The sequence below is a fragment of the Blennius ocellaris genome, assembly GCF_963422515.1.
Source record: "Blennius ocellaris genome assembly, chromosome: 9".
NCBI classification, from domain to species: Eukaryota; Metazoa; Chordata; class Actinopteri; order Blenniiformes; family Blenniidae; genus Blennius; species Blennius ocellaris.
In genome coordinates this window covers 25,278,903-25,305,982 of record NC_137658.1, presented here as the reverse complement: position 1 = coordinate 25,305,982, position 27,080 = coordinate 25,278,903, and the positions used below count along the sequence as shown (strand labels likewise).

Sequence of the window (27,080 nt, the reverse complement as noted above, 5' to 3'; positions counted from 1 at the left end):
AACCGCTCTTACCTATAATTTGTCTTTACCTAAAGGTCCTTATGAAAATGTGTTCTTTGCCCCAATAAAGATAATAGGCTTTGTGTGTTCATAAGCCGGTTTCAGTCACACATACACACCTCGTGTTGTATTTTACTGGGACATTACTTTGACTTTCACTCAGTTCATGCAGAGTAAACTCAACCAGAACTACTGTTGTCCACAACATGTTTATTGTCATTTACCTTTCTCAGTAAACACAAGAACAAAGTGCAGAAGCCCCCCCCCCCCCTGGCTTGAAAAAGTCTAAAGACCAGATCTTTAATTCCATTTTAATGTTTGTAAAATAAATACATAAATAAACACATATAATCCCAGCACTGTCGGTTTGGCCTTTCAGGTTTATTTGTATGTCACATGTTTAACAAGGAGTTCATGACATCTTTATATGAGTTCTGGATATAAACACACTATGGTAAACAGTTAATTTGTGTACCTTTTGTCTCTCAGACATTCAGAAATACTTCATTCAATACTACTACTTGTTCACCCCTAATGGGGACTTTAGTCTGACTTCAAAAGACGCCGAGACCTCTTATTCTCATGGACGACAGGCTCTTATATGAATGTTTGAGCAAGTCTTGGACACCACAGAATCAACACACTTACAGACACAGTCATACACACTGTTCAGTTGAAGCAAGTCAGAGTGGATTCAGTGAAATATTGGACTTCCCCGTCTTCAGGTTGGCGTGAGGCCGATCAAATCTTCACCTTCACTCACGTTCTCCTCTGTATCTGCAGATTGCGGCTGGCCCGGCCGCCCCTGGAGCACCACCCGCCCCCCCACTGCCTGGTGGCGCGGCACCTCCGCCACCTCCGCCGCCCCCTCCGCCCCCACCCGGTGGCGGCCCCCCACCGCCTCCACCACCCCCTCCCCTGCCGGGCCACGCAGGCATCCCGCCGCCTCCGCCGCCTCCGCCACCGTTCGGCGGGCCTCCACCACCCCCACCGCCCCCAGGCTGCGGGCCCCCGCCTCCTCCACCCCCCTTTGGAGGCCCAGGAGCACCTCCACCACCTCCCTCGTTACCTGTTGTCAAGCTGCCTTATGGACTGGATCCCAAGAAGATCTACAAGCCAGAAACAGTGATGAAGAGGGTGAACTGGACCAAGGTATTGTGCTCTATTGATTCTCTCTTCTTTATATCCCCGTCTGCATCGCTCGCAGCTGCGTCTGCGGAGAGGAACTGGGAAAGGAATGTGCTATTGCTCTCTTTTAAATGCAATATGTGGTCTATTTACACTCACATATGCAAATGTTGTTTTTTTTATAGACATATGCAAGTTTTTGATCTAACAATAAAAGGATGCTAAGTTAAAGGTACAAACAAGAAGCAGCTCCATTTAAACGCACTCCTAATCAAGTCAAACAACCATTGAGCCCCAGCTAAGCCACACTATTCCACACTCAGCACTCATTTCAAAGGATTCAAACAGTAAACAATTTCCACTGCTCAAATGTCCTTGGATTTGCACAATCTTAGCATAATTGAATAAACACTGGGTTGTGTACTCTTTCCATCTCATTTGAATACAATTTCAATGGGACATTCTCTTGCAGTTTGGTGCTGTCTTACCATAGATAATTTACCAATTACCCCACAACTTCTCAGCATTAATATGATCGTTTTTCATGCATATTTGTGCGACCTTGTGTATTAGCCTACAATTACATTGCGCAAACAAAATAATCTTCATCATGTTAGTGATGCAAGTAGTATTAATAGTTGGCTGTGTAGTAAACTTTTTTTCCTTTGTAACTAAACAAACAAATGTAAGTATTTCCTTGCTGGATCTTTTATAACCACCCAGTTATTAACCACGTAAACAGCGGGAACAACAGCATGTTTTTCTCCCTCCTCATACAAGGTGGAACTGTTTATTTGTACGTGTCTTGATATTTTAAACGTCATCAATCATTTTCTCCAGTGGTATCTTTTGTGGGTTTTCCATATATGAGCGTGTGCATACGCCATCCACTGCAGACGCCCATTGTCTTGAAAGTGTACAAAAACAGGTTAATGTAGCAGGAGCATTAACCTTGCCTCCACAGGAAATGCAGTTCGGAGATGCAAATGAAATTCATAACCACCTGAGGAAAAACAATCTGTGTCTCTTGTGTCGATTAAGTGGGACATGAGTCGTCTGTTTTCGCCATGTGTAGCAGATGGAAGTATAGGAGCGCCAGGAGCGATTGTGATTGGGTTGTATGAAGAACGGGGGGAAAGAAAAGACACTCTTCATACCTGCAGCCCCTCTATCCAATACCTTCTCACATGTCCATCGACAGTGTGGCTCGCTCAGAGAAATATGTCTGTGTTGTGAAAAGAAGGAGAAAAAAAAAATCCATATTGTTTTGCTTCAAAGTTAGAAAGTCAGAGAAATCTATTGCTGAAACACGTGTAGTCAAATCTCCCGACAAACCTCGAAAGATATGTCCCGACGCGCATACAGCGTCTCTTTCCACTCTGGGTTTAATTACATTTTCACTTATATTACTCGTCCTCCAACACTGCAGGGAAGGCAGTACATTCTTAGCCAGAAGCTTAAGATATTCACATGGGAAAAGTCAAGCTCAGGCAGACATAGAGAAATGTCAGCTCTGTTTAAGTGCTAAATGAATTACTGTCGTTTGTAGTTATTTCAATATTTGCATATCAGTCACTTCTACAGGGAAAAAACTAAAAACTAAAACTAAACAACTTAAGCTTAAGTTGAGGATTAAGGGGCCGTCCACATGAGAACGCCGGTTCACGTAAACGCAGTGTTTTTGGCCGATCATCCACACGAGGCGGTGCTTCAGGGTACAGCCACGTGGCGAAAAAAGACCTATTCTTTCTCTCCAGTCTTCTCCCAAAACATTCCGTCCACACCTCACTATGAACTCAGCTCAACGCCACGCTTCAGGGCATGTAGTACACATGCCAGGCCTTTAGGGGCGCTGTGACTCACCAAACACACTAAAAACGCAGAATAAGACAGACCACAGAAATTTAGAAGTAGACTCCTGCACATACACCTCTATATGATTCTTGTTCTATAGGTCTATGGCCATGCTCTTCCTGCTGTTAACGTGTAGCTTTCTGCAGCTTGACCGGCGTTTGTAGTCCGTGATTGCACGTTTAGTTTAACTGGTTTTCCCTGGTGTGTACAGCCCCTTAGAAATGTGAAAACAGTTTTGTTTTTTGGGTTGTTTTTTTATTAATTTGGGGCCCCAGACTGGTGACATTTTAAAACCCCGGCTTGGCTGTGAGGTGTGGACAGCAAAGATCATCTGTGGAAAAAAAAAGATGCTGTCATCACCCTGCACGGCGGTCCGTCATGTCATCTAATGACCACAATAAACACGGACTATGTGCTCCACCCAAGCTGCAGCAGATCTACAGAACTCAGAGTCACATAGAAGTCTCTGACCAGGAGTCTACTTCTAGATTTCTATGTGTTCGGTCTTCTGTGTTTTTAGTGTATTTGGTGAGTCACAGCGCCCCTAAAGGCCTGGCATGTGTGCTACATGCCCTGAAGCCTCATGTTGAGCAGAGTTCATAGTGACGTGTGGACGGGATTGTTTTGAGAATGCCGCAGTAAAGAAAGATTATTTTGGCTGGTGTGGATGTTGCCTAAGAAAAAAACTAAGTGAATCGCAAGCTGACATAATTTTTCTTTCGCATATAATTCAACCACAGACCAGCTTTAACGTTACATAATGACTTTTTGTTATGATTAATAGAATGCTACTCAAGTGTATTTTAAGCAAATAAGAACAGAAATAAGGATGAAGGAAATAACTTGAGCTGTTTTGTGATTCTGTCTTGTGTTTAAACTCAACGAAGCTCAAAATTAGTTCGAGTGATAAGAAATGGCTTTATTTAGACAATCACCTCTTTCAGCTCAGGCTCAGCAGGAACATCCAGGGGGACAGAGAGAACACATACTAATATTACACACATCATTTGTGTTCCTCAATTCTTGTAATGTACATTATGTATCATGTGTTGCCCTGCTTATCAAAGTCCACATTCATCACCATATGCAGCAGAAACATGTTTTTATGTGGTGATGAGGTTTTCTACAGAGATGAAGAAATGTGTCAATCTCAATGATGCATTGTAGAATTTGACAGGTTTTTCTGATCATAATCAAGCTGACAATAGTATTCAGTTCCAGGTACATTCGTCCAAGTGATTTACACCTTTGAAGATACAAATAGTATAATATCGATCCACTGATCTGTAAGTTGTAAAGAACATGGTGAATTGAAGCATGATATTATTGAAGTTGCAGGTTTTTTTGTTGTTGTTTTGTTTTGTCAAATTGCAGGGTTGTCATGTTTTGTAAAAGGATAGTTCAAAATAGAAAAAAGACATAGATCTAGAGTGTTAATTATTTGTAGCGTATAATGCTATTATTTACTGGTTTGGCGTACTGGAGATAGAAATGCACTGTATGTTGCCCCTGAAGTCAAATGAATTTGACACCCCTGCATTAAATAGTTGTAAATTCACAAGAGACACATTAAACCCATGCTACATTTTCACAGAAAATACCATTACACACAAATGTCTTTCAGTTCATGTCGTAATAATAATGCTAATAAGCTGATGTCAAATTTTGATGAGCCAGAAATACACCTCAGAGAAGGATTCAAACATGAAATGTGACTAATCCTTCATTTTGAAAGGACTTCAGTGCCGGTCTGGGAGTCACCACAACATCCTGCAACTTAAGTGGGTCAGACTGGTTTGTGTCCATTTCTGAGTTTTTATCCCTGAAAAGGGTCGTTTTATGATGTTAGCTTTGTTTAGTTTTCACATAGTTGAAGGATTTGTCTCTTATTGTTTTTGTTTTTTTTTATTGGGGGTTTACTGGAAATATATAACTTTTTGTTCTTGTAAAACAAATAATTGTTTTTACAAGATGTTTCCATTTCTTTTTCACTTTCATATTGTCAACAAGCAGGCTGAAGCAGTTTTTAGTGAAGGACAGGCTTTTATACTTTTGGTTATCTTCTATTCTTTTGGCCATTATTATTAATATTATTACTATTATTATTATTTTAGGATGAGTGGTGGTAGGAGCAGACAAATAAACACTGCTGTTATTTTTTCGCATTATCATCAACATTGGTTGTTTTTTTATCATTTAGTACAATTGTATTAGTTTTGCATTTATATTATTGATCTCTGTGTCTAAAGGGGCCATTGCAGCCATTCCATACACACATCTTTGATTTGAGTGTGTGGTTTGACAGCAAATAAGACTACAGGGACTCTTTGTTATCTGGACTTTACAACCAAACAAATCCATGGCTGAAAATATCTTAATACTTTGTTGTCGGACCAGACATTGTGCAATACTCATGACACTTATCATCCTGGCTACACAGCCTTGGGAACGATAGGCCAGCCGTCGTCGTTGCGTAAGCATTGTTCTTCCACGTCTCTCTGTGTAATTACCGTGGTTTGGAGGAGGTTAATAGCAGCAGTGCAACAGGTCAACTGCGAGTGTAGGCCGCCGACAAAAAGCCACAAAAGTAGGAGCTCTTGACGTGGCACTTCACAGAATGTACAGCTGCTGTAGTGTTGTGTCATGCAGATTATCAGCTGGTCGTACCCGTGATGTGTTACAAGGGTCTGTTTGTGTGAGGGAGCCCCTCGGTATACTCCTGCTGCTGCTTTCTTGTCGACGGAACAGTACGGAGGGAATAAAGAGGAGGGGTTAGAGAGCATCCCTGTGGCCTCCTGTCGTCTCGGAACGCCGTCGCTCAGCAGGAGGTCTGTGAAAACCGGGACGTGGAAGACATGGGTCTTTGTTGCGTCTGGTGCATTCGTTGTGTGTGCACATGTGACCATTTAGCCACATTCCTGTGATCACCTTAAACATCTATTTAACCCCACATACTGTTTTTATGTCTCGTTGCACACTCCGAGGACGCCACACAAGGTGTGTGTGTGTGTGTGTGTGTGTGTGTGTGTGTGTGTGTGTGTGTGTGTGTGTGTGTGTGTGTGTGTGTGTGTGTGTGTGTGTGTGTGTGTGTGTGTGTGTGTGTGTGTGTGTGTGTGTGTGTGTGTGTGTCCACACACAGAAGGAACACTCACAAACCTCATCTCCAGTGAGAAGAAGTTTTGAGTGGCAGCTCGGTGGAATGACGGCTTGTGATGGTGGTGATAATGGAATCCTTGTGCCATTGCAGATAGTGCCTCAGGAAATGGCGGAGAATTGCTTCTGGATCAAAGTCAAAGAAGAGAAGTTTGAGAATCCTGACCTATTTGCTCAGCTCTCCCTCTGCTTCTCGTCACAGAGCAAAGGTAAGAAGGTGTCATCTCTTTGTAATTAATCCGTGCACATGTGCTTCATTTAGCCTCTCTGGAAATAGATGCCATGCCACTTTCATCTTGTGACAATTTTTCTCACTGAAATGTTAATTATCTTAAAACCAAACACTGTGCTTTCTTCCACTGTCTCTGTGCACTCGCTGCTCATATCTCTGTGCCAATTAAGGTTGCCGCTGTTCTTGTTGCACTGTGTCTATGTGGCTTTGAGGAAGATAGAAATGCAACTTGGCTTCACATTGTATTTGCTCTTTGGACCCATTGACTGGTTTCAGATCAGTGGTTCCATTCTGCACACAAGCTGAACGGACTGCACCAAGCACAGCTATGCTTGGTTTGGCTCCTAGCCTTTTGCAGCCCAATAGACCAAGCCTCCATGAGAGAAGATGGGAATGGGGAGGAGGTGGGTGGTGGTGGTGGATGGGGGGGGGGGTTGGTGAAGAAAACCTCTGGGGGTCGACTTGTCCCGGACAGTTTGTTTCTCAGACGCACAGCCAGGCTAACTGACTTGCTGATGAATCACACAAACAGTGCAGAGTGCATTTGTTTTTTTGGGTGTGTGTGTGTGTGTGTGTGTGTGTGTGTGTGTGTGTGTTTTGGGGGGTGCGGGGGGGACGCTCCTCTAACTCTAGCAGTGGGAGGGAAGAAGTCAAAGCCCTGCCAAGCGCAGAACAAGTCAAGTGGAAGCTCTGTCAGCATGTGTGGACAGAACCATACAGAAATGTCCAAGTTTTTCCACGTCCCTACCGTCTGTTTGGACGCCAGTCAGCCTGCCTTCAGTTTCCCGCTCCGTCTTTCTCACAGCATACAAACCAGACTCATCTCTTTTTTTTTTTTTTTTTTTTTGTACTGTGAAATAAATAGACATTTTTCCCGGGCTGCCGCAAGGTGATTTGCCGGCGTAATACAGATGGAAGGAGAATGTGAGTTGGAAAGAACAGTTGTTGTGGAGCTTAATGAAGTGGCAGGGAGAGGCCTGGCAGTCATGGCGCTCGCTTCTCATCTCTTGCCACAAGATATCTGCCAGACGCTGACTTTTTTACCATGTGCGCCTTGACATTTGCAGAGTAATTGAAGGTCAAGCAATTTTTGAACCGCATTTGAGATAATTAGCATTTCCTTCCTTGTTTGTCGCGTGATTAATAATCTGTTTTGGGCGAATAAAACATTCATATTAAATGTAAGAGAACAAATGATATAAATACACAGCCACAAGCACGTGGCTGTAATTCAGCTTTAAATGTTCTTTTAAATTCTTTATTAAATTCACTTTCTCACCCACTGGGTTTTAAAAAGAAGCTCCACAGATAGTCCGTGTTCCCGCTGGCAGGGTAGGAATTCATGATCCAGCATTTCCCCCAGGAGTTACCTTTGCTGGATCCCTATCAATTACCCCTGCAGCGACTTCACTGAATCAGCTCTTTTCCCTCTATTGTTGAAACAGAACATGATTTGCTCATGAATGAAAAATGCTGTTTAATGTTTGATATCCCCCCCCCAATCCCTTCAGTGAAGTTGAAAGTCAATGAGTGGGGCTTTGATGTCGATGGTATTGCAGAAAAGGTGTTAGATGAGATTTTCCTAAAAACGTGCTCGTTCATTTGTGTTTTTTTTTTTTTTTCCTCTCCCCACGTTTCATGATTCTTGCGGTATAGTCAAGTGCATTACATCCGAGGGTAAGTGCGCTTGAACATTAGACATTTTGCCAAAAAAGATCTCCACCCCATTTCTGCTTTGACTCTGACCCGTATGTGTGTGTGCAGAGTCTTCCTTTTTCTCAGGCCCACTTGTTTCACTGATGTTGATGCAGTTTAAAGCAGTTTTGTGGGTTCAGGTGGCGAGGCCAGCACTGGAAAGATTAATTCCTGGGGTGCTGTACTCTCATTGTAACCTCTCATTGTAACTACACACTATAAATCCTCTGTGCTGATTTGACAAACAAGTCACCAGTGAAAACTGACTTCATTTGTCTGGTATATTGCCACAGTTTTCTTTATTACAAGCACACACACACACACACACTTGTTTTTTTTGTTTTTTTTGTTTTTGCTTCTTTGTGGTACCTCCATCTTTGCCACAAAATGTGGATATTTATAAGTAAAGCACACTTTGGGGGCCTAGTGTATCGTGAAAGATGAGGCAAGCAGGTGGAAATGCCTTCCCCGCAGAGCTGCCCTCAGAAAATGGTGCAGAGAAGGCTTCGGTTATCTCCATGTTCCGTGGGATCCTGGCTTGTTACTTGCATTGTTGAAGAACAACACTTTGGCAGTAAAAGGAAAAAAATAAAAAAAAGAATCACTTTAACGGCTCCCAATTTTCACATGCTTATTGCGCTCAGAGGCCTTTAAAACAACTGAGAATGCAAGACTGTCATCTCCCCCGCTGCTTTTATGAGTCCTACTGTTTAATGAGTTTTACCAAGAAAAGGAAACGATAATCAAGAGGGATTTCAAGCTCAGCTTCAATCTTTTAAAACCACATCTTTACTTTTATTTTTTATTTTTTTATTTTTGACATTTATCATGCGCTGGTGCTCTGGCCTGGTTGAGAATATAACCAATTGACTCATACTGGCACCATTGACGACTTTGGTGTCGCATAATTTTACAGCACACACGTGTTAAACACAAATGAATAAATAAGTAAATAACCACGCTGTATTAACTGCGCTCCAAAAATACTGCAAATGTAAATCAACTGCCTTCATTAAATGCAATTAGTTAAGGTTGAACAAAGAAGTAGGTCTGCATCATATATTTCAACGTTCCATGCCTTGTTTTAAATAATAATTTGAATGGTTTTGTGCAAGTATTGCTTATAATATGTGTAGTTAAGAATATTAGAATCTAAACTATATTGAAATGTGTTCTTTTATTTGCCCAGTGCTGCCGTTGCCGCCATATGTCCCAGTAACTAAGAGTCTTCATCAAAAAGAGCTTATAAATATATATATATATATATAATATTTAATAATTAAGTATTCATATATCAATTTCACGTTACCAGAAGACATAACTCCACCACAGTGCTGACAATAAATCTCAAACTAAAAAAACATTTTTTTTTATTTTTTTACATTTAATCAATGTCTAAAAGAACTGTGTAATCACTTTTTTTTTAATACAGTTGAGGCACATATGGTCTTTGCTAACAAGCCATTAGAGAGGTGTGTAAATGCAGCGTAAACAGTTTTACCTTCACTGAACCAGAATGAGAAAGAGTCCAGTGTTCAGTCTTCAGGAGCAACGTGACTCGTGTCTTTCAGCCTATTCTGGTTCAGTGAGCTGCGTTCAGTTTTGACTGACATGCGGGTATTTTGTTTCACGTTATAAAAGACAGAATGTAAGAGGGTTTTTTTTTTTCTTTCAGAGGTGATAATGTGACACATTTACCGAAGCTCACCAGTCAATTGATGTCAAGGCAGGTTTTCAACCGCAGCACCTGTGTGTGCTTTGTTAACAGTTACCTGCTGCACACGAAGCTGGAAAATAATCACTGACTGACATCTCTTTTCTCCTCACTGTAACTTTCCTCAGTTTTCTTTTTTTTTTTTTGTCTTTGTTTATCTTTACAACCTCAATACGTTGGATTTAAAGTGGCACAGCACAACAACCTGACCACGCCACAGAGTCGTGTTATTTCTCATTCAAATGTTTTTTTGTTCCCAGTCCTGCTTTCTTTTTTTTTTTTCTCATCTTATTTTTTTCCTCCCTCCTTTCTGCCTTTAGTTTTGCTGTATTGGCTTCCCTCCCTCTTTTTTTTTCACTCTTCACTATTGACTTGGCTCATTTTTTTTTTTTTTAACTCTCCCTCAGTTCGCTTTATCAATCAGTGGGTTGTGCCTTTGTTCGGCTCTTGGGATCAAATCAGATTCACTCTGGGATTGAATGTGTGTAGCCATGGCCTCCTGCATTTGAAAGGCAATTCATTCAGCTGGAACTTTGCAGTTCAATTTGAAACAAGATTGATGTTGGCAAACTTCACACCCCCTTTCTTGCAAAATGTTTCCTCCATTGCCGGCATCAATTGCTGACGGGCAAAGGGCATATGCCACTTTGTAATTGTGATGTCTGGGCTTCGCAGCAGAAACAACGCAGACCGAGAAAACAGGCTATTCAACAATAGCAGGAAAGCCCCGGGTGTACTGTATATTTCAATGTGCTTGAACTCTGTATTCTGTAAATGCTAATTTGATTCCAGTGATTAATTGCAGCGGCGTGACAGCAGTTATATTAAGGAGATGCATCCATACTGCAGTCATGAAGATCTCACCCATTTTTTTAATGGGTCATTAAGGAAGTTGTTAGTTTTGTGTAGTCCAGTAAATCAATACACTCTGCGGTTTGAAAGTCAATGACAGTCATGCTTAAGAAAACAAAGGCTTAATGAAGATGCATGTGTATGTTCATGGAAGCCGGGGCGAGCTGCACTGAGTGTGTTTGATTTAGGCTCAGGGGGCATGGAGGAGTTTCACTGAATACATACATACATAAATAAATACATTCCCAGCTGATTCCATTCAGGTTCATCCATTCATCCATCCATCCATCCATCCATTCATCCTTATCGTGTGTGTGCGTGTGTGTGTGTGTGTGTGTGTGTGTGTGTGTGTGTGTGTGTGTGTGTGTGTGTGTGTGTGTTCTGCAGGGATTCATTATTAAAACCCATCAATAAAACTTTCATTTTCAATCGTTAAACTGTACCTTGAATAGGTGTTTTGTGATTTACAATTTGAACGATATGGTTTAAATTTTTGTTTTTGTTGATTTTTTATTTTTATTTTTTTTTGTCTTCTATTTCTCTTTCAATCTACCGCACCGTGTTTCCTGTCGCCCTTCCAAACTGTTTTATCTCTCCAAAGGTCAGCTGAAGAAAGGTAACTTGGTTAAAAGCTGACTACAGGTGATGCCTGTCATCATCCTCCCCCTCATCACAAAGGATTTGATCAAATCCTCCAGGACTTCTCTCCACTCTGACACCCTTTTTTTTCTCTGTCTCTCTCTCTCTTACCTCCTATCTCGGTGACTCCCCACCCACGCACACACACACACACACCACCACCACCACCACCACACCGACTCTCCCCACTGAGCCGAGGTGGTGTGCACACCAGCAGATTCTCAATCCCTGCTACAAAGCCTCAGCAGCGGGGCGGTAATGACCTGGCCACAACGGCAGTAATGATGGAATCAGTGGAGGGGGGGGGGGGGGGGGGGGGTGAGCTGGCTCTCTGACTCTCCCTAATAAGTCCCCTAATAACTCTGTTAACATCGGGGCCGACCTGGCCACCGGATCAAACACACTCACGCATGGCTGACCGCCTCACATGACACTCGGCAAACCTCTCAGACAAGCAAACTGTTGCTGACCAGCAGAGAGGGGGCTCCGGCCCCGACGGCGTCTGTTCTGCACCGGTCCACTGACTCAACTTTGGGACTCGCAGACTAAAGCGGCAACAATGAGTGCTACTCAAAATATTTAATCCCGTTAAAGCCGCATTCATTTGCAAACAATATGTCTTGTTGATAAGAACCCTTGAAAACCATGTTGCTCTTGGGAAAAAAATAAAATAAATTAAAAACATGTCCCAAGACCGTTATTGAGCCTCTGTCTTTCTAGATACTCACAATATAATGAGTCTAAGGAGTTTAAGCTTAACTCAAGACAATGCGACCCACTGAGAAATAGTCTGCCTTGTAGTGATAGCACATGTACAATGATGAGCTTTTGATTTTTTTTTTTTTTTTTTCATGCCAAAGTGCTATGGCGACAGGGTTGCTGGTCTGCCATGTTTCCCTGGAGAACATCTCTGTTTATTCCACATTCTGTTAATTGAGAGCAGGGAGCCCCGGCCATGGCAGCCTCCTCTTCTATCTTCATCCTCGGCCTTTCCTTCCCCTGGAATTCCTCCTTTCTCTCTCCTCCTATCTCGTCTCTCCCCGCCTGCTTCTGAGATCTCCTCATTGGACACAACGGTGTCCGTTTTCGGTGGGAGCCCGGCGGGTCAAGAGACACCCACGCTCACTCTCGGGCTCATTGTTTCACTGCGTCTGTCTTCCACAAGCACAATGACGAACTGGCGTTTGGCCACATTTTGTGAGCTGCCATTGGTGACTGGGTAAAAAGACCATTCCTGGACTGTCACTCACGTCTCAACCACACGAGGATTAAACGTCTATCATTACTTAAAAAAAGTCAAATAAGCTTTTATAAAAATGGAAACAAGAAGCAGCGATTTGTGTAATTGTCCAGATTTCAGAAGGGGGGGGGGAGTAATTGCTGATAAACGCAGTGGACATTTGTCTCAATAAAGCAAAAACCACCCTCATGTTCATTTCTTTCTGTTTTGGGACAGTCGGCCCACTGTGAATATTCCGGGGTCAGCCCTTTTCTTTGCTCATCCCTGCAAGTTTTTAATATATTACATATGAATGGAAATTAGGTCCTTAAATATTAATGACAAGTAATTGGTTTATTGTAGGAGACGATATTATGTGCAGCAGCATCTGTGTGAGGGAGCGAGTGAGGGAGAGCGAGAGAGAAATTCCCTCTCATTCCTACTTCATATTGCCTTGCTGTGATGTCCCACTGATTTTAATCTTCTCTTCTCAGATGAGAGCCATTCCGGCTATCACAGTGCACTTTAACTTTAGCCCTCTGAATATTAGCTTTCTTTGATACCTGCCGCTTCCTGCCTCCCAAATCTACACCCTGCTAACTTTTATGTGCCTTCAGGTACCCAGTAATGTTCATCAAAAACTGTCTCTTCAAAAATAAATATCCCCTCTGCATCTAAATATTTTATTTCGTTTTCTTCATGCGTACTCCCCTGGATAATATCTGCTAACGCTAGTTTGGGATAGGTCAATCTCCCTTTGTTATCTCTTTCATGTACTTCTCCACCAGCCCTCAGAAGTGTTTTCATTTGTGTCCTTGCGTTCTTTTTTTTTTCTTTTTAATTTATCAAAAACATATTTACGTATTCCCCTCTGTAACCTTTTTTTTTGTTTGTTTTATTTGTTGCTATACACGAGTGCTTTCCAGCTTTTCCTTCATAAAGTAAGTTTGCTCTGTATATAAATATTATAGCCGCTACGTCTAAACACACTCGCATATGAATAATAAGAAATGTGAAACAAAGAAAGCACAACAAAGTCTGTAAAATACCTTAATAGATGTTCTTTGGGTTTTTTTCCCCCCCATCCCAGGTGTATTGTAACAAATATAACCGCCTCTGACAGTTAAATGTTAAACTTTCCTTTTGCAGTCTGGCTTCCACATCAGTTCACTGAATATCTTGACTATTACCATGACATGACATTTGTGCATATAGCTGTTTTTGTCATATCATACATAACAACTGCTACCCCTGGTAATGATAATCTGTACCAGTGTAATATATTCAAAAGTGATATTTAGCTTTACATAAAGTGGTGTGTGTGTGCGTGCCTCTGCACTGCTGCCTAATTGAGTGATAGCAAGCTTATTAACCATGGGTCTTGCATTAAAAAGAAAAAGAAAAGGACAATGTCAGCCTTGTCACTGCCACTGGAGCTTTTCACATAGAAAAAGACCAGTAGAGCTTCATTAACTCACTGCATGATCCCAGACGGCACAGTGAGGAGTGTATATCTACTCCAGCGTGGAGCTGAGTGTAACAGGAGTTCTAATGGCGATGTTTGATAGTTCACTCTGTCGGTCATTTTCGAGCAACGTCGGCGGTTATTTCAAAAGTTCTCATTACAGTAGTGTTTTGATAACTCAGGAATAACTGGGGGAGGTTTGTCAGTAAGAATATATGTCTTACCACAGTATTTGCACAAAGCTACTCAGATATCCAGTGACACTCAGCATTCAATTAGCATCTTTGGTTTCACGTTTCTTGGTCGGTATTAATTTCAGGGGTTGGTAGCTTCCACTCCGCTTAAGCAATGTTTGCCATTTCATTCCTCAGATAGGCCCCATAGACGCACTTTGTTTGTCAAGCTGTTAGGACTCAGCCACCCGCTGTATTTCATAATCTCCACTTAAATGAGATCGAACACGAATTCTGTCAGCCACACAATTAGCTTGCAGTTAACTCATCAGCTGTTCGCCCTGATGTTTTACTGGCATTTCTGTTTCACCCCTGTTGTCTGACTCCGACCTCTCCAGAAAGCGCTTTGGATCTGCCTTCATATCGACGCGTGATCTCCATACAGGTCCGGAAGTGCACCGCGACCCAGAGCCCAGCGATGCGCGGCCGCCTGCTGAGTTTGTTACATGGCATTAAGGTTAATTTGTCTTTGAGCCTCTTTGGTGGAATTGGTTTGCGAGTACAAGCGGCCCAGGAGGTGACACTCCCATAGCCAATCTGGACGGGATGTGGGGGGTCGTAGAGGCGGGTGTCAGCAACCATGATGTCACATGCAGGATAGGTAAACAATCACAGTCCTGCGTGTTCAAGATGGTGCTTCCTTGAATCTAAACAATGGTGACTTCTCATGCCACGGGGAGGTAAATTACTACACAGAGAAAGGTTGAGATGAGGAAATCAGAGAGTGAGGTAGACAGACTGATTACAGACTGGGATCCACAGTCGCCGGAAAAGAAAAAAAGAACTAACAAAAAAGAAAACAGTGATATTTGAAGGGAAATAGTTCGACTTGGGTTGGACGTTACTGTGCAGAGTTCTCATGTTGTCTGTTTGCACACATGTACAGCTTTTCTCCAGGTATTAAAGAGACTCCAAATAGCCTATCGGTCTGAATCTGGTGTGGCTGGTACGGCTCGGGATCACTGCATTTCAAAATGTGACATTTAAGACCAATGGTTGCTGCTTTTAAACATTTCAAAATAAGTTGTATCAAATCAGACGTTTGTAGAAACAATCGCTGCTCTCAGATGCTAATAAAACAAAGTGAGTAATAATTTCTCAGACGTAAAACTATTCAAATGTGTAAACATCTCGTGTGATTTGTTGCCATAAATATTTAATTACTGAAGTAAATTCACCTCTTGCAGAGGTCCAGGTGTACTATTTAGCTATTTATATGAATAACATTTCCATCTGCACACACTAAATTGAAGCTGGGTTTTTTTTCTCTGTGATGAGCGCTGGAGTTTGAACCATACATCAATCTTATGTCACTCACTTGATGTTATTTACAGCAGGAACAGCTGTTGAGAGGTTGTGGGGAGGAAATAAGTGCACACTTTTAGAAAGTTAGAGTCACCAATTATAGAAACAAATGTTTTTAAATCAAAGAAATGTGTTTGACGTGAACAAACTGAAAACAAACATCAGCAGAAAACAGCATTGAGTGAAGGAAGTGTGATGTGGTGATGGTAAGACACTACTGTTGATCAGATTTGACAGGTTTCGAGCAGCACCTCTCTCTATAGTACTGTCATTACACTTGTCTCACTTCCCCTTCGGGGTAAACACATCGACAGGGTTAGCCTTAACTTATTACCCCTTCTTTTATTTATTTTCCCTCTCTTGTGCTCACTTCCATCTTGTCTCTTCCTCCCTGTCATGTCCTTTGAACTTAACATCAGTGCCTCCATTTCTTTTTCCCCTTTACAGTATCCGTCCGTAATTCAATTGTTTAAGTGAAAAGTAGATCTTTTGCATATTTGCATTCCTATTTGAGGCCTCCTTTAATCCCCTCATGAGTCGCTGGTTAAATAGTGAAGTGTTCAATCAAGACAACAAGGCACACATATTCTGTTATGGGCAGATGAAATGATGGATAAATCCCACGGCTCTGTGTGTATTTTTTTTTCATCGCGGCAGTGTGGACGCCTTCAGGGGTAATCTTCCTGCAAATTGCTGCGCTTAAATATTGTTTCCTTGCTTGTTCTTTGCTTTTGACCATGTTTCATTAAGCACTCGGCGCACTGTTGGAACATTGTAGAGAAATCTGAGGCTGTAATGTGATAAATGTGCAGAAGACTGAACAAGGCTGCTCTGAGCATGAGCCATTATTTTATTATTGTTTTTGGCTTGGTTTTCATTCTCCCTTTCTAATTCTCTTCTGTACTTTTGTACAGTCTTTGTCTCCACAAGCAAAACACACCCGGAATTCACAAACGCTGAGGGTTCCCGGTCCTGCTGCGAAGATCCTCTCAGACTTTAGCCATGTTAAGCTTTAGGTCTTTCAGCGGTGTTGCACTGTTATTGCACTTTTGCTCCACCTACACAGTAAAAGGAAACTACATTAGTAACACTTCAGGGTACAGGCAGGGTCATGGGAATTTTGCATTCGCTCCTCCCGTGTACACAAGCACGCCAGAGCCAGCTTGAGCTGCGCACCGAATCCAGCACATTTAACTGAAACACTGACTCAGTTAACATTAAAATCCGCAGCGAGCGGGCGGGCCGGCGCACAATGTATTCCAGCAGGTGTTTCATCATCTCCACATTCTCTGCAGACCTTTGACCCCGCTTGCTCATCGCTAGATGAGGGCTGACTGATGTCAAGCCCATGTATGAATGTTTCTCTGCATGGGAAGCACAATCCCGGCTGTGGCTGGAGACTGTTAAGCAGGGAAGCTGCTGGTTTTAGAGACTTGACAGATTACTTTGGACTGTGTGGATTTGCATTAAGGTGTTTTTTTTTTTTCTCTCTTGGTCTTTCTTTTCACCTCTCTGACTCCCCTCCAATCCAGCTCTGGCTGAGGCAAAGCAGCTTATTAACCTCTCTGAGGCCACAGGTGTCCCCCGGATGGAGAGACACCACAGACGTACTGTGTAAGACAAATTAACCTGAGAGAATTGATACGCCTTGATTTTAATTTTAATCACACTAAGCGGGAGGGAGACTTGGATATTTCATGTCTGACGTGGATGTGAAGAAAATTCTTTCAATATTATCATAGTTCAGCTGTTCTGAAATGGAGACTTGTGTGAAGAATAGTCGTGTTTTTAAAACGTTTTTTTTTTACTTCTGACTATTTCAAATATTGTTACCATGGTTTTAATTTTTTAGTCATTTATAAAATAATAGGGACATATATTTTTAGTTTTAATTGGTCATTTTAATGTGTCAACCTGTCTGCAACTGGTGCACACGAACTCACACTGCTATGTCTACTTCTATGTTTAGAAGTTACTTTACTGACTCTGTTACACAGATATTAACTATTACTAAGGTACTTGAAAATAACTTTTGTCAAATCGGTCGCTCTGACCCGCGAGTTCATTAAGGAGGTATTTCCTTCTCCCAACAGAAATCAGTCCAAAAATGATCTCGGGTCATTTTGGCCACGGAAATGCAGTACATCTTTTACAAACCTGCCACAACTGTATCTATAACTGACTATCTATAATTGAATGTTAGTGGCCCCCCTGCTGTGTAATTACATATCCTGCAGTTTGGTGAGAGCGGACAGAAGACAGGTGCGTACCGGTCACCTTGTAGTTCATTACTTTGCCCCTGACCATGGGTGGCTCACCCACCAGCAAGGCAACGAAACAACTTGCCTCACAGCAGCCTTCTTTTGTCATCCCCCCGCATAGTTTAAAATGAGTGAAGCAAGCAAAATGGTCACATTTGTTGTTTCTTTTTCTTTCGTTTTAATGGCTGCACTGAGTAGCAGGCTGGAATGAGTGCTGATTGCAGGCAGAGGAGAGGGCTGCGGAAAATACTCTGAGGTTAATTGTTTGCGTGTCAGGATTGCCGTCTGCCTCACTCTTCTGGCATTAGCCAAAACTTGCACAATGGTGGAAGCAGACGCTCATGTGCTGGATGTGATGAGCCAGCGGTGTAGTGGATGACTAAGCAGGGCGCGCTGGCCTCTCCGGGCCCTCGAGTCCCTCTCCGTGTCTGAGGCTCAGTTTGTTCATTAAAGGTGCAGAAGACGATTTGACCGTAGGCAAGTCTCAAATGACCCCGCTCTCTGTAAATGCTTCATTAGCTTTGCTTCTCCCATATTGGACTGCCTCACTTAATCTATGCTCCTACTTGCTTCAACTAAATTGTGTATATAGTGTTTGTGTGTGTGTGTGTGTGTGTGTGTGTGTGTGTGTGTGTGTGTGTGTGTGTGTGTGTGTGTGTGTGTGTGTGTGTGTGTGTGTGTGTGTGTGTGTGTGTGTGTGTGTGTGTGTGTGTGTGAGCGTGTGCTGGTGAATGGGATGCACATATTTGCATGTGTGTTAATGAGGGCTCCTGGTGGTGTGTAATTAACACAACAACAAATGTCCCCAAAGGGTAAGATTAACGTTGAACACATTAGACACAATGGAGCTCGGGAGAGACTTTTTTTTTTGGCAATTAAATGTTTTGTGTCTGTGTCTGTGTAAGTCAAACCATAACTCATGTTGGCATAACTGTCTTGCTGCCATTTCTGTCTCTCAGAGACACACACACACACACACACACACACACACACACACACACACACACACACACACACACACACACACACACACACACTTGCACAAAGCCAGCCGTCCCTCTGGATTTGTGGGCTCCTCACATGCAGGCTGGCAGGATTCTGTCTGCCTTCCGTTTCCCTGCCGCCTCCTCCACGCAACCTGGTCCAACAAAGATAAACACATGCTGGGTAGATTATTAGAGAAGTACCAGGGGCCCCGCAGCAGAGCAGCGAGTGCACCATTGTGCCCGGACGTGGTGGTACCTTGTAGAATCCGATGCAGTCACCCCCAGGGTTTCTGATACATACTTAGACACAGGTGGGCGCCGATACCAGCATGAGAGCTACAACAGGCTCCAATCACGTCTCGTTGTCAGCAGAAACTCCCGGCACATTGTTTTTACGAATGGCGTTGCTGGTGGTTCAGATGCAGCTTAAAAAGGTAGGAGTGGGAACTTGGCAGTTGTTTGCAGATATATTATTCACATGTGGAATGCAGGGATATAGTATTTTTATTTTATTTTTTTAATCACAGGATTAGAGGAGGCACTACCAAGCACTTGAATACCCAAACACAATTTCTGTCTGTCCGTTTGCCCCCATTAAACCAGAGAGCGTCCACCACGGTCACCCACGGACAACATTCATCCATTTCCATGTTGTGTTTTATTTGACATGTTGTGCTTCCGTGCTGTTGTATTTGTTTGCTCAATTGACGCCTACTTGTTTGTGTATGCTGGTGCTGTAAGTTGGAGGAGTGGCAAAGGATGCCCTTGCTGTGTTTACATTGTGTGGTTTGACAGTGCAGATGCTGTTGGTCCTGATAGACACATGAGAAGCTGCAGATAGAGGAGTTACAGACGAATACATATCACTTGTTATGTAGCCAAACCCACACTGCCTTGAAGGACGTCTCGTTATTTGATGCGATAGACCAACATATATTCCCCCTTGACCATTTGCCTCTGGGCTTTTTCATAAACACATTGTGTTATTAAATATTGTAGATACTAGCTCATTTCAATTAAAAAAGTATCCGTCGGTCCATCACATCTTAGAAATCACCAGTAAACATTCATGTTTTAGGACTGTGAGGGTCAAAACTTTAGAAAACACACACCTTCAAAGCCCCCAGCCAGAATTGCACTGGAAGCAACAGTCGCTGTGATACAACACGGCGTACTTCTAATGGATTTCATTTTCTTCATCTTCCTTCAATTCATGATTCACAGCATCGTGCTAGCAAAACCTGAATTGAGTTTCTATTGATTTTAGTACAAAATATGTTAGCACAAGGCAATGTTTGTATCATTTAGGCACAAATGGGAGAAATAAATAAAAAAAAAATAAAAAAAATCAGCAGCAAGAAGAGAGACGTAGTTGTTGCAGATGTAAAAATAGAAGTTTTAAGAAGTAGTATTATTCGAGATGATGGCGAGGATAGAGTGATGTGATAAGTACACCGGGAGAGGCTGTTATTGCTGCTCAGGAAAATGATAACATTTCTCAGTGGAGGATTTGTGTATACAGCATCACACTTTATTGGACCAGGAGTTGGGTGTGAGATTTCTAAATTACCTTCCAGCTCTGGCAACAGGACATTGCTTCCTTATTACCGTGGTATTTTTGTTGATTTCACTGATATGTGTCTGGAAAAGCGGTCGGGTTTTTAAAAGGTTAGGCGGATTGACAGTAGTGGCGTCTAAAGTGTTGGTAGTAAACATGTAGACTCCACTTCATGGCAATTGTAGGGCCTTAGAAACACACTTGGTTCTACCCACACTGGCTTTGATAGACTGCCTGTACTGGCATTATTGTTCTGTCTGTTGTAATTAAGAAAAACATGCTGTCAAACTCACAATAAACATTGGTTTAGCAGTGTCTGAATTTTTACTTTTTTCCCCTGCTGAATGTGGCTGGATGTCGATGTCCTCCAGCATAGGGAAAATAGCTCCCAATTAATGTGACATGTTCTCACCAGGAACAACAACAACAAGGAAAAAAAAAACAAAAAAACCCCACATATATGAATAGCTCTTCGCCAGCTCTTCAAAGCCTCTGAATCGGTTAATCGCCCATCAGAGCTGGCAGGTCAAGGGTATATTGCAACCTTCGAACAATTGTCACCTAACAATCTGCCATATCCGGAAGAAAGACATTCCTGCTCTCTTGTGCTCGTCCAAGTCAGGCAATCCATCCCCTGAAACATGGCGACTTGTTATATTTTTTCTTTTCTCTTATGAAAAGAGCAATAGACATTTTCTGGGAGACTTGTTGATCTTGATTTGGCTGAGCAGGAACAGTCTCAAGGTGTTAGCTGTTTCAATAAAACCTGTTACAAAAATAAATTAAGAAATGCTGGCAAATACATATTAAAAGTATCACATGCAAGTATTTTTATTTTGCCCTGTGTGGAGAGATGCCAGGAGGCACAGAGTGGATATGGTGATAATGTATGACAGTATATAATGAAGTTAAGCTACCAATATATATATATATATATATATAAATATATATATATTTATATATTATGATAAGAAATCGCATCAGACTCCAAAAAAGCCAATTTGTGTTTGAATCCTTCATAATGTATCCCCCCCTGTTCGTTTTAAATGAAGCACATTAGTTATTCATATTAGCTGTTTTGATTGAAATCATAAATGTTTCCTGTCATCAATCCACTGCAGGTGTTGCCACTCCGAGAGAATCTGTCTGCCAGTAGGGGGCACTGTGATACAGGACAATAAGTGAAACCTCAGTGTGGTTCGAGGAGAGAGGAGCACTTTCTCCTCCAGCCTCATTGGGGTTTGGTAAATCATGGATACACCGATGGCCAACAGAACGTATCCGCCATCAAATTTTCATCAGATCACACAGAGAGGACTTTCTGGATGTTGTGACAACGACCGACCTGGATGTTTGTGAACTCTCTCTGTCTCTCTGTCTCCCCCTCTCTGTCTCTCTCTCTCTCTCTCTCTCTCCCTCTCTCTCTCTCTCTCTCTCTCTCTCCCTCTCTCTCTTTCTCTCCCTCTCTCTCTCCCTCTCCCTCTCTCTCTCCCTTTCTCTCTCCCTCTCTCTCTCCCACTCTCTCTTGAGGGTGTGCCAAAACATTAACTTTCACATGTTGTATTTCCCAGAGGAGACGCTGTGTTTCAATACCACGGTCAATCTGCTGTTTTTTCTCACCCGGTCATGGTTTATGTCAAGAGGAGTTGAGCCCATGTCTCTCAGGGAGCGTGAGTCCGCAGGTCCAACGGTTCGGTGCAGTGCCGGACGTCACGGAGGAGATAAAATGCATTTGGCAGAGGAATGTTCACTCCTTTGCTTCATGTGCGCTGACGGGTTAGGAAAACAGTGAGCTGAAGGGAGCGCTGAACAGACTCCAAAATGCAGTGTTTGAGAAGTCTTGCAATGTGTGAAAGGTTGTATGATACATGAAGCCCGGGTCGGGAGAACCGTGTTGTCAGAAACACAAGAACGCACTGATTTGGTTCTGGCAGGATTTTTTACGTTGAATGTTTTAAATCCACACATGAGTGTGGATTTCGGATGCACCCTCATGTTGTCCATGGTCCGCTGGGCTTGGCGCCAACACAACACAACCTTTACTTGGTTATCTGTATTAAAGCAGAGTCGCTGGATGCGTCTCTTCACGTGTCATCTCGTCTCACTAAAGCCTTGCAGTAATGCTGGTAACTTGTACTGCGATGCCTGAGCAGCTATTGGAGTTCACTGAGAGTTTGCTTCGTCTGTCATTAACCAAACTGTGGCATCATTTATTTTCTTGTTTTACAGTGTGATGTGAAACTCTGACTTCGAAATGTGCATTGTAAGTGCCCTGTATTTCAAAGACGCGCCTTATGTAGGCCAGTGTGTTCATGCTTGAGGGGAACCCTTTAACCATGATCAATATTTTGCAGTGTTTTGTTCTGTGCTACATCTCAGACGTTTCAGTTTTGCTGTGCTAAGCTTTCCACTTATTGGACCTCCACTTCTCACACCTGCATAAATTACGGCGTGTTATATATGAATAGCAAATATGCAATTGCTTGTGTGGCATGCAGCAGCCACTCTTTTTCCTCTCTGATGGTTTTCCTCTTCTTGGACCGGCTGTTCATATGTTGCTCCTTTGTTTCCTCAAGTGTGTCTCCTTTTCTGTAAGAGCTTCAGTGTGTGCTTCACACACACTGGTCAACTGGGCAGCAGTCAGATTCAATGTTGGATATAGGTTTTTAATTTAAGGAGCAGACAGTGTATCCATTTGATTAAACTCCTTAGTTGAATGAGCAAAAGCTCTGAATGGCAGCTTTGTGGCGCTAAATAGGAAAAGAGAATAACCTTCCGGGTTTCCTTTTCCTCAAAGTTCATTTTCACTGATTTGCTCCTTCTGTCTTTCTTCAGTGAGTTATTATTTCCTATTTGGAGAAGTGCACTCCACACCATTGTCTTTTTCTTCCTCTGCTTTCCTCTCATGCTCTCTCTTCTTTGTCTCCTGCGAAAAATCCTGCAGCCGCTCTTTGTCTGTGTACATGCGTGTTGTTTATCAAACGTGTGCACACACCAGAAAGTGCAAGTTTGCCAGACGTCTGAGGCACGCCTCATCTCTTCGACAGTGCATGCGCCTTCCTTTTTTTGGGGGGGGGGGGGGGGGTTTGAGAGAGAGAGAAAAAACAAAACATCAATGATGAGCAGAGATGAACAGAGTGGGAGCATTGCACCAGATTTGTTGAAGTTCACACAATTTGCGAGGGTTAATTTTGCATGGAAAATTGTTTGCATCCTCAGATCAGTTGCAGATTTGTTCAGGCACATTAAAGGAAGGTGTGAAATATTGTAATTAAAATGCATTACTTAGCAGTCGGTGGAAACAGTAAAACAATGGAATTTGCCTTTTAGCCGATGAAGCTAAAATATAACATAATTTAGCAAAATCAAATCACGTGGAAATATATTAGTTTTGATTATTAAATGGAAAACTCTTAACAAAGTGACTGTATACATACTTATATGCAAAACTGTGACCAGGATAACGAGTTGGGTTTTGCACATTGCATGTTGGAGTTTTTATTCGGAGAAACATTTAGTGTCACTGTTTCTGTACAAAGATGCAGATGGTTTAGATATATTAGCACAAACCTGATTGTGGATCATAAGCTCATCTGACTGACTCCAATTTATAAGAGAGGTGGCCGTCAACCTTTTCCCCCCTCTGGCTTTTTATACTATCATATATTTGAGTTTCCCTTTCAATTCTGAATCTTTTGTTCCATTGATCCCAGATCATGCAACCGTATTATTTTAAAAACACATATTGATAGTGTGCGTTTAGGTTCCTGAAGTCAAACGAATCTTTATAGAACACCTGCTCTGGTTTAACTGTGTGCTTCTTTCTTTGGTACCTCAATCAAACTAATCCAGTTTGTCAGGTTTGTTGACTCATTCCCGATGCGTACGTTTCATGAAGCTTTTACTTTCTAAATTAGGATTGCTCATATATTCCATAAAGCTAATGGATTCTCAAGTACTGCTGTTAAAGTTGGCGTTTAATAAGCTCTTCAGTGCCATTAACTTTTGACTTTTGCTCACTGACTTCATAAAGTATTTGCAACAATCTGCTCAAATTAGGCCTGACTACTGTTTTTTTAACTATTTCAGACAATAAATACAGTTTGATACACGGTATGACCTGACTCAAACGTTGTCTTTGAGAAGAAATTTAACCCATCAAGTCCAGTACTACAAGAGGAAGTATTTCAATGTTATTTGCTTGCTCGGTTAGAGAAAACGCATTTCTAATATTATTTTGATGCAGAAGTCTGAAACGTGAAGCCATACAGGGAACTCTCCAGAGCTTTCCAGTGATGTTTGTCAGCTGCATAACCGTGGATCCCTCTCAAGAAGTTTTATACCTGAAGGCTTCTACAGACTGTGTGGTTTTAGCAGTCTTTTAAGGTTATTACTTTCTGCACTGCGCGGCGTAGATTTCATAAAGTCGAATTTAGCAGTTTGACGAGATCACTGAATCGAAGGTGGTGACGACTTCTACAGTCAATAAATAAACTCAGTGAATTAAGAGCGGGGCTGTTGTTCTAGTACCCTTAGTGGACGGGGAACATCAGGAGATTGTGCTCCTCCAGAATTTTACTTATTTAGGAAAATTCAAGCTACTGTTTTGGTGCAGTACGTGTCTCTTTGACAGTCTTGTCAGATTTTAAGCTGTGATCAGAGTTATTGACTTAATTGCCCATTTCCCCTTGAAAGATTGCAAATATTTTAGCCTTAACATGTATTTATTCAAACAAGTTTCAGTCTGTTCATGCAATGTCTACAAGACCTTGCATGCCCCTTATGTCATACAGGGACATAATTCTATTACGGTAAGTCAACCATTGACGGTGGTTTTTGGGGGGGTTGTTTTGCCTGAAATCTTGTAACTTCTAACCTGTTAGCATTGCCAAAGTATCCCAGAAAATACAACCACCGAAAGATGTGGATCATTTTACAATATAGTTACCAAGGCTACTGGTGGGATTTCCAATTAAGATGCAATCTGTTATCTGTTCAGACGACTAATAAGCACAACAAAGCCATCGAGGAGACCCCCCGGAATTCATATCAGACCACTCGAAATAACCATCAAGCCTTCCTATCAGATGCACTGCCAATACCTGCTCACTTTCCCAATTAAAACCTCAGGCAAGTTGTTCCGCTGTTAATAAGGAATGTATTAGGGCCACTGTTGTTGTGACATATAATGGGTGGACGCCAGCTAACTGTGTGGGCTGAGACCCTTTCATATTGTTTGCAGGGTTCTTTTTATCTGAAATCAATGTGTGTGTGTGTGTGTGTGTGTGTGTGTGTGTGTGTGTGTGTGTGTGTGTGTGTGTGTGTGTGTGTGTGTGTGTGTGTGTGTGTGTGTGTGTGTGTGTGTGTGTGTGTGTGTGTGTGTGTGTGTGTGTGTGTGTGGGTCCGTCCGCACGCATGTGCAAACATAGCTGCATGCCACGGGAAGCTATTGTGGGTCAGCACTGCTGTGTTCCTGTGTGATAATTAGGACTGTGCTGTAGCCAATCAGACACAGACCACTGGTGAAAGAACAGCATTGATGACCTTCATTTCATGATAAAGCCAATTACAACATGAAAAGGAGAAGAAAAAGAAGACGAGTGAAACAGTTATGACAATGTGTTGCAAAGGGGAGAAGACAAGGACACGCTAATCTCCTGTTGCACTTAATATTCTCTCTTTAGCATTTTCTTGGACTTCATGGCTAAATGTGACTAAAAACTTTCAGCTATATGTTGGCATTACATGTTGCTTTTGCTTTTGCTGCACTGTTTTGATTCTGTGTGTTTATGTGGGTGGATAGAAGTGGTCCAGCTTTCTTGCAACGGTGCGAGCGTTATCTTTTTGAAACTTCAAATCTTTGTTTTGTTGTAGCTTTGTGCGGGAGACACTGATGAGCACTGTGATATTTTTCAGGGGACAAATAATTTGTTTGTGTTACTGGGGCACACACACCAAACAGCTGGTCGTTACAATCAGATGCACCTTACAGCTACTGCGAGTTACGAAATGAAGCTGCATTGCATACGGAGTCAGGAATTAGCGAGGTGAGACGATAGAGGTGTAGCTTTTATTGGGTTTGCCGCCTCTGCACGTGCAGCAGTGGTTGTCTGCATGTGTGTGGATTTCTTCTTCACCATGGGATGTTGCTGGCTCGGCAGGGGGAAGATATGAGAATTCCTGGCTCTGTCGAAGGTTGATAGGCCCACATGCACACGAGCCAGCAGAGATTAAGCACCATGGGCAAACCTGTCCTCGGGGCAAATGGCACCAGGTGGAAAATATGTTTCATTCGTATCGTGTCGCCAGTCTCTACCTCTGATAAAGACCCACCCACCACTCATTACAGCACAAATGCAAACGATTGTGTGCACAAGCAAATACAACCCAAATTCCAAGAACATTCTGACAATGTGTAAAATGTAAATGAAGACAGGGTGCAACGATTTGCAATAAGCCTGCATGCATATTTTGTTCATTGTAGAACATATAGCACAGGAAGTGGGACTATTTGATGTCTATTCTGGTGGCAGTGGCATGCCAAAAAGGCGTGACTGGTCCAATGTGAAGGTAGGAAAAACACAGACATGCACACATAACTGCTACAGAAATGTTTAGTAGCATGTTGGTTTGACTGTTGGTTAATTCCAAAGACATTGAGGTGATGTGATGATGTGGGCAGTTTCAACTTCAGGAAAGGTACAATACTGAAAAGCATACAGTTATTTTTGAACATTTTCATTGCAACATCATCACGCAGGTTCTGTTTACACCTCAGCGATTGAC

General features: G+C 42.3%; 1 protein-coding gene across 7 annotated transcripts in view; it reads left to right on the top strand.

The window, feature by feature from the left end:
* Positions 1-27,080, top strand: part of diaph2 (diaphanous-related formin 2) — a 391,722-nt gene that overhangs the window by 148,081 nt on the left and 216,561 nt on the right. For all 7 annotated transcript variants that reach the window (XM_080502643.1, XM_080502646.1, XM_080502644.1 and 4 more), the window contains 2 exons: positions 784-1,152; positions 6,230-6,344. In XM_080502643.1, coding sequence (XP_080358769.1) covers positions 784-1,152; positions 6,230-6,344 — 484 coding nt within the window. The remainder of the gene's footprint in view (positions 1-783; positions 1,153-6,229; positions 6,345-27,080) is intronic.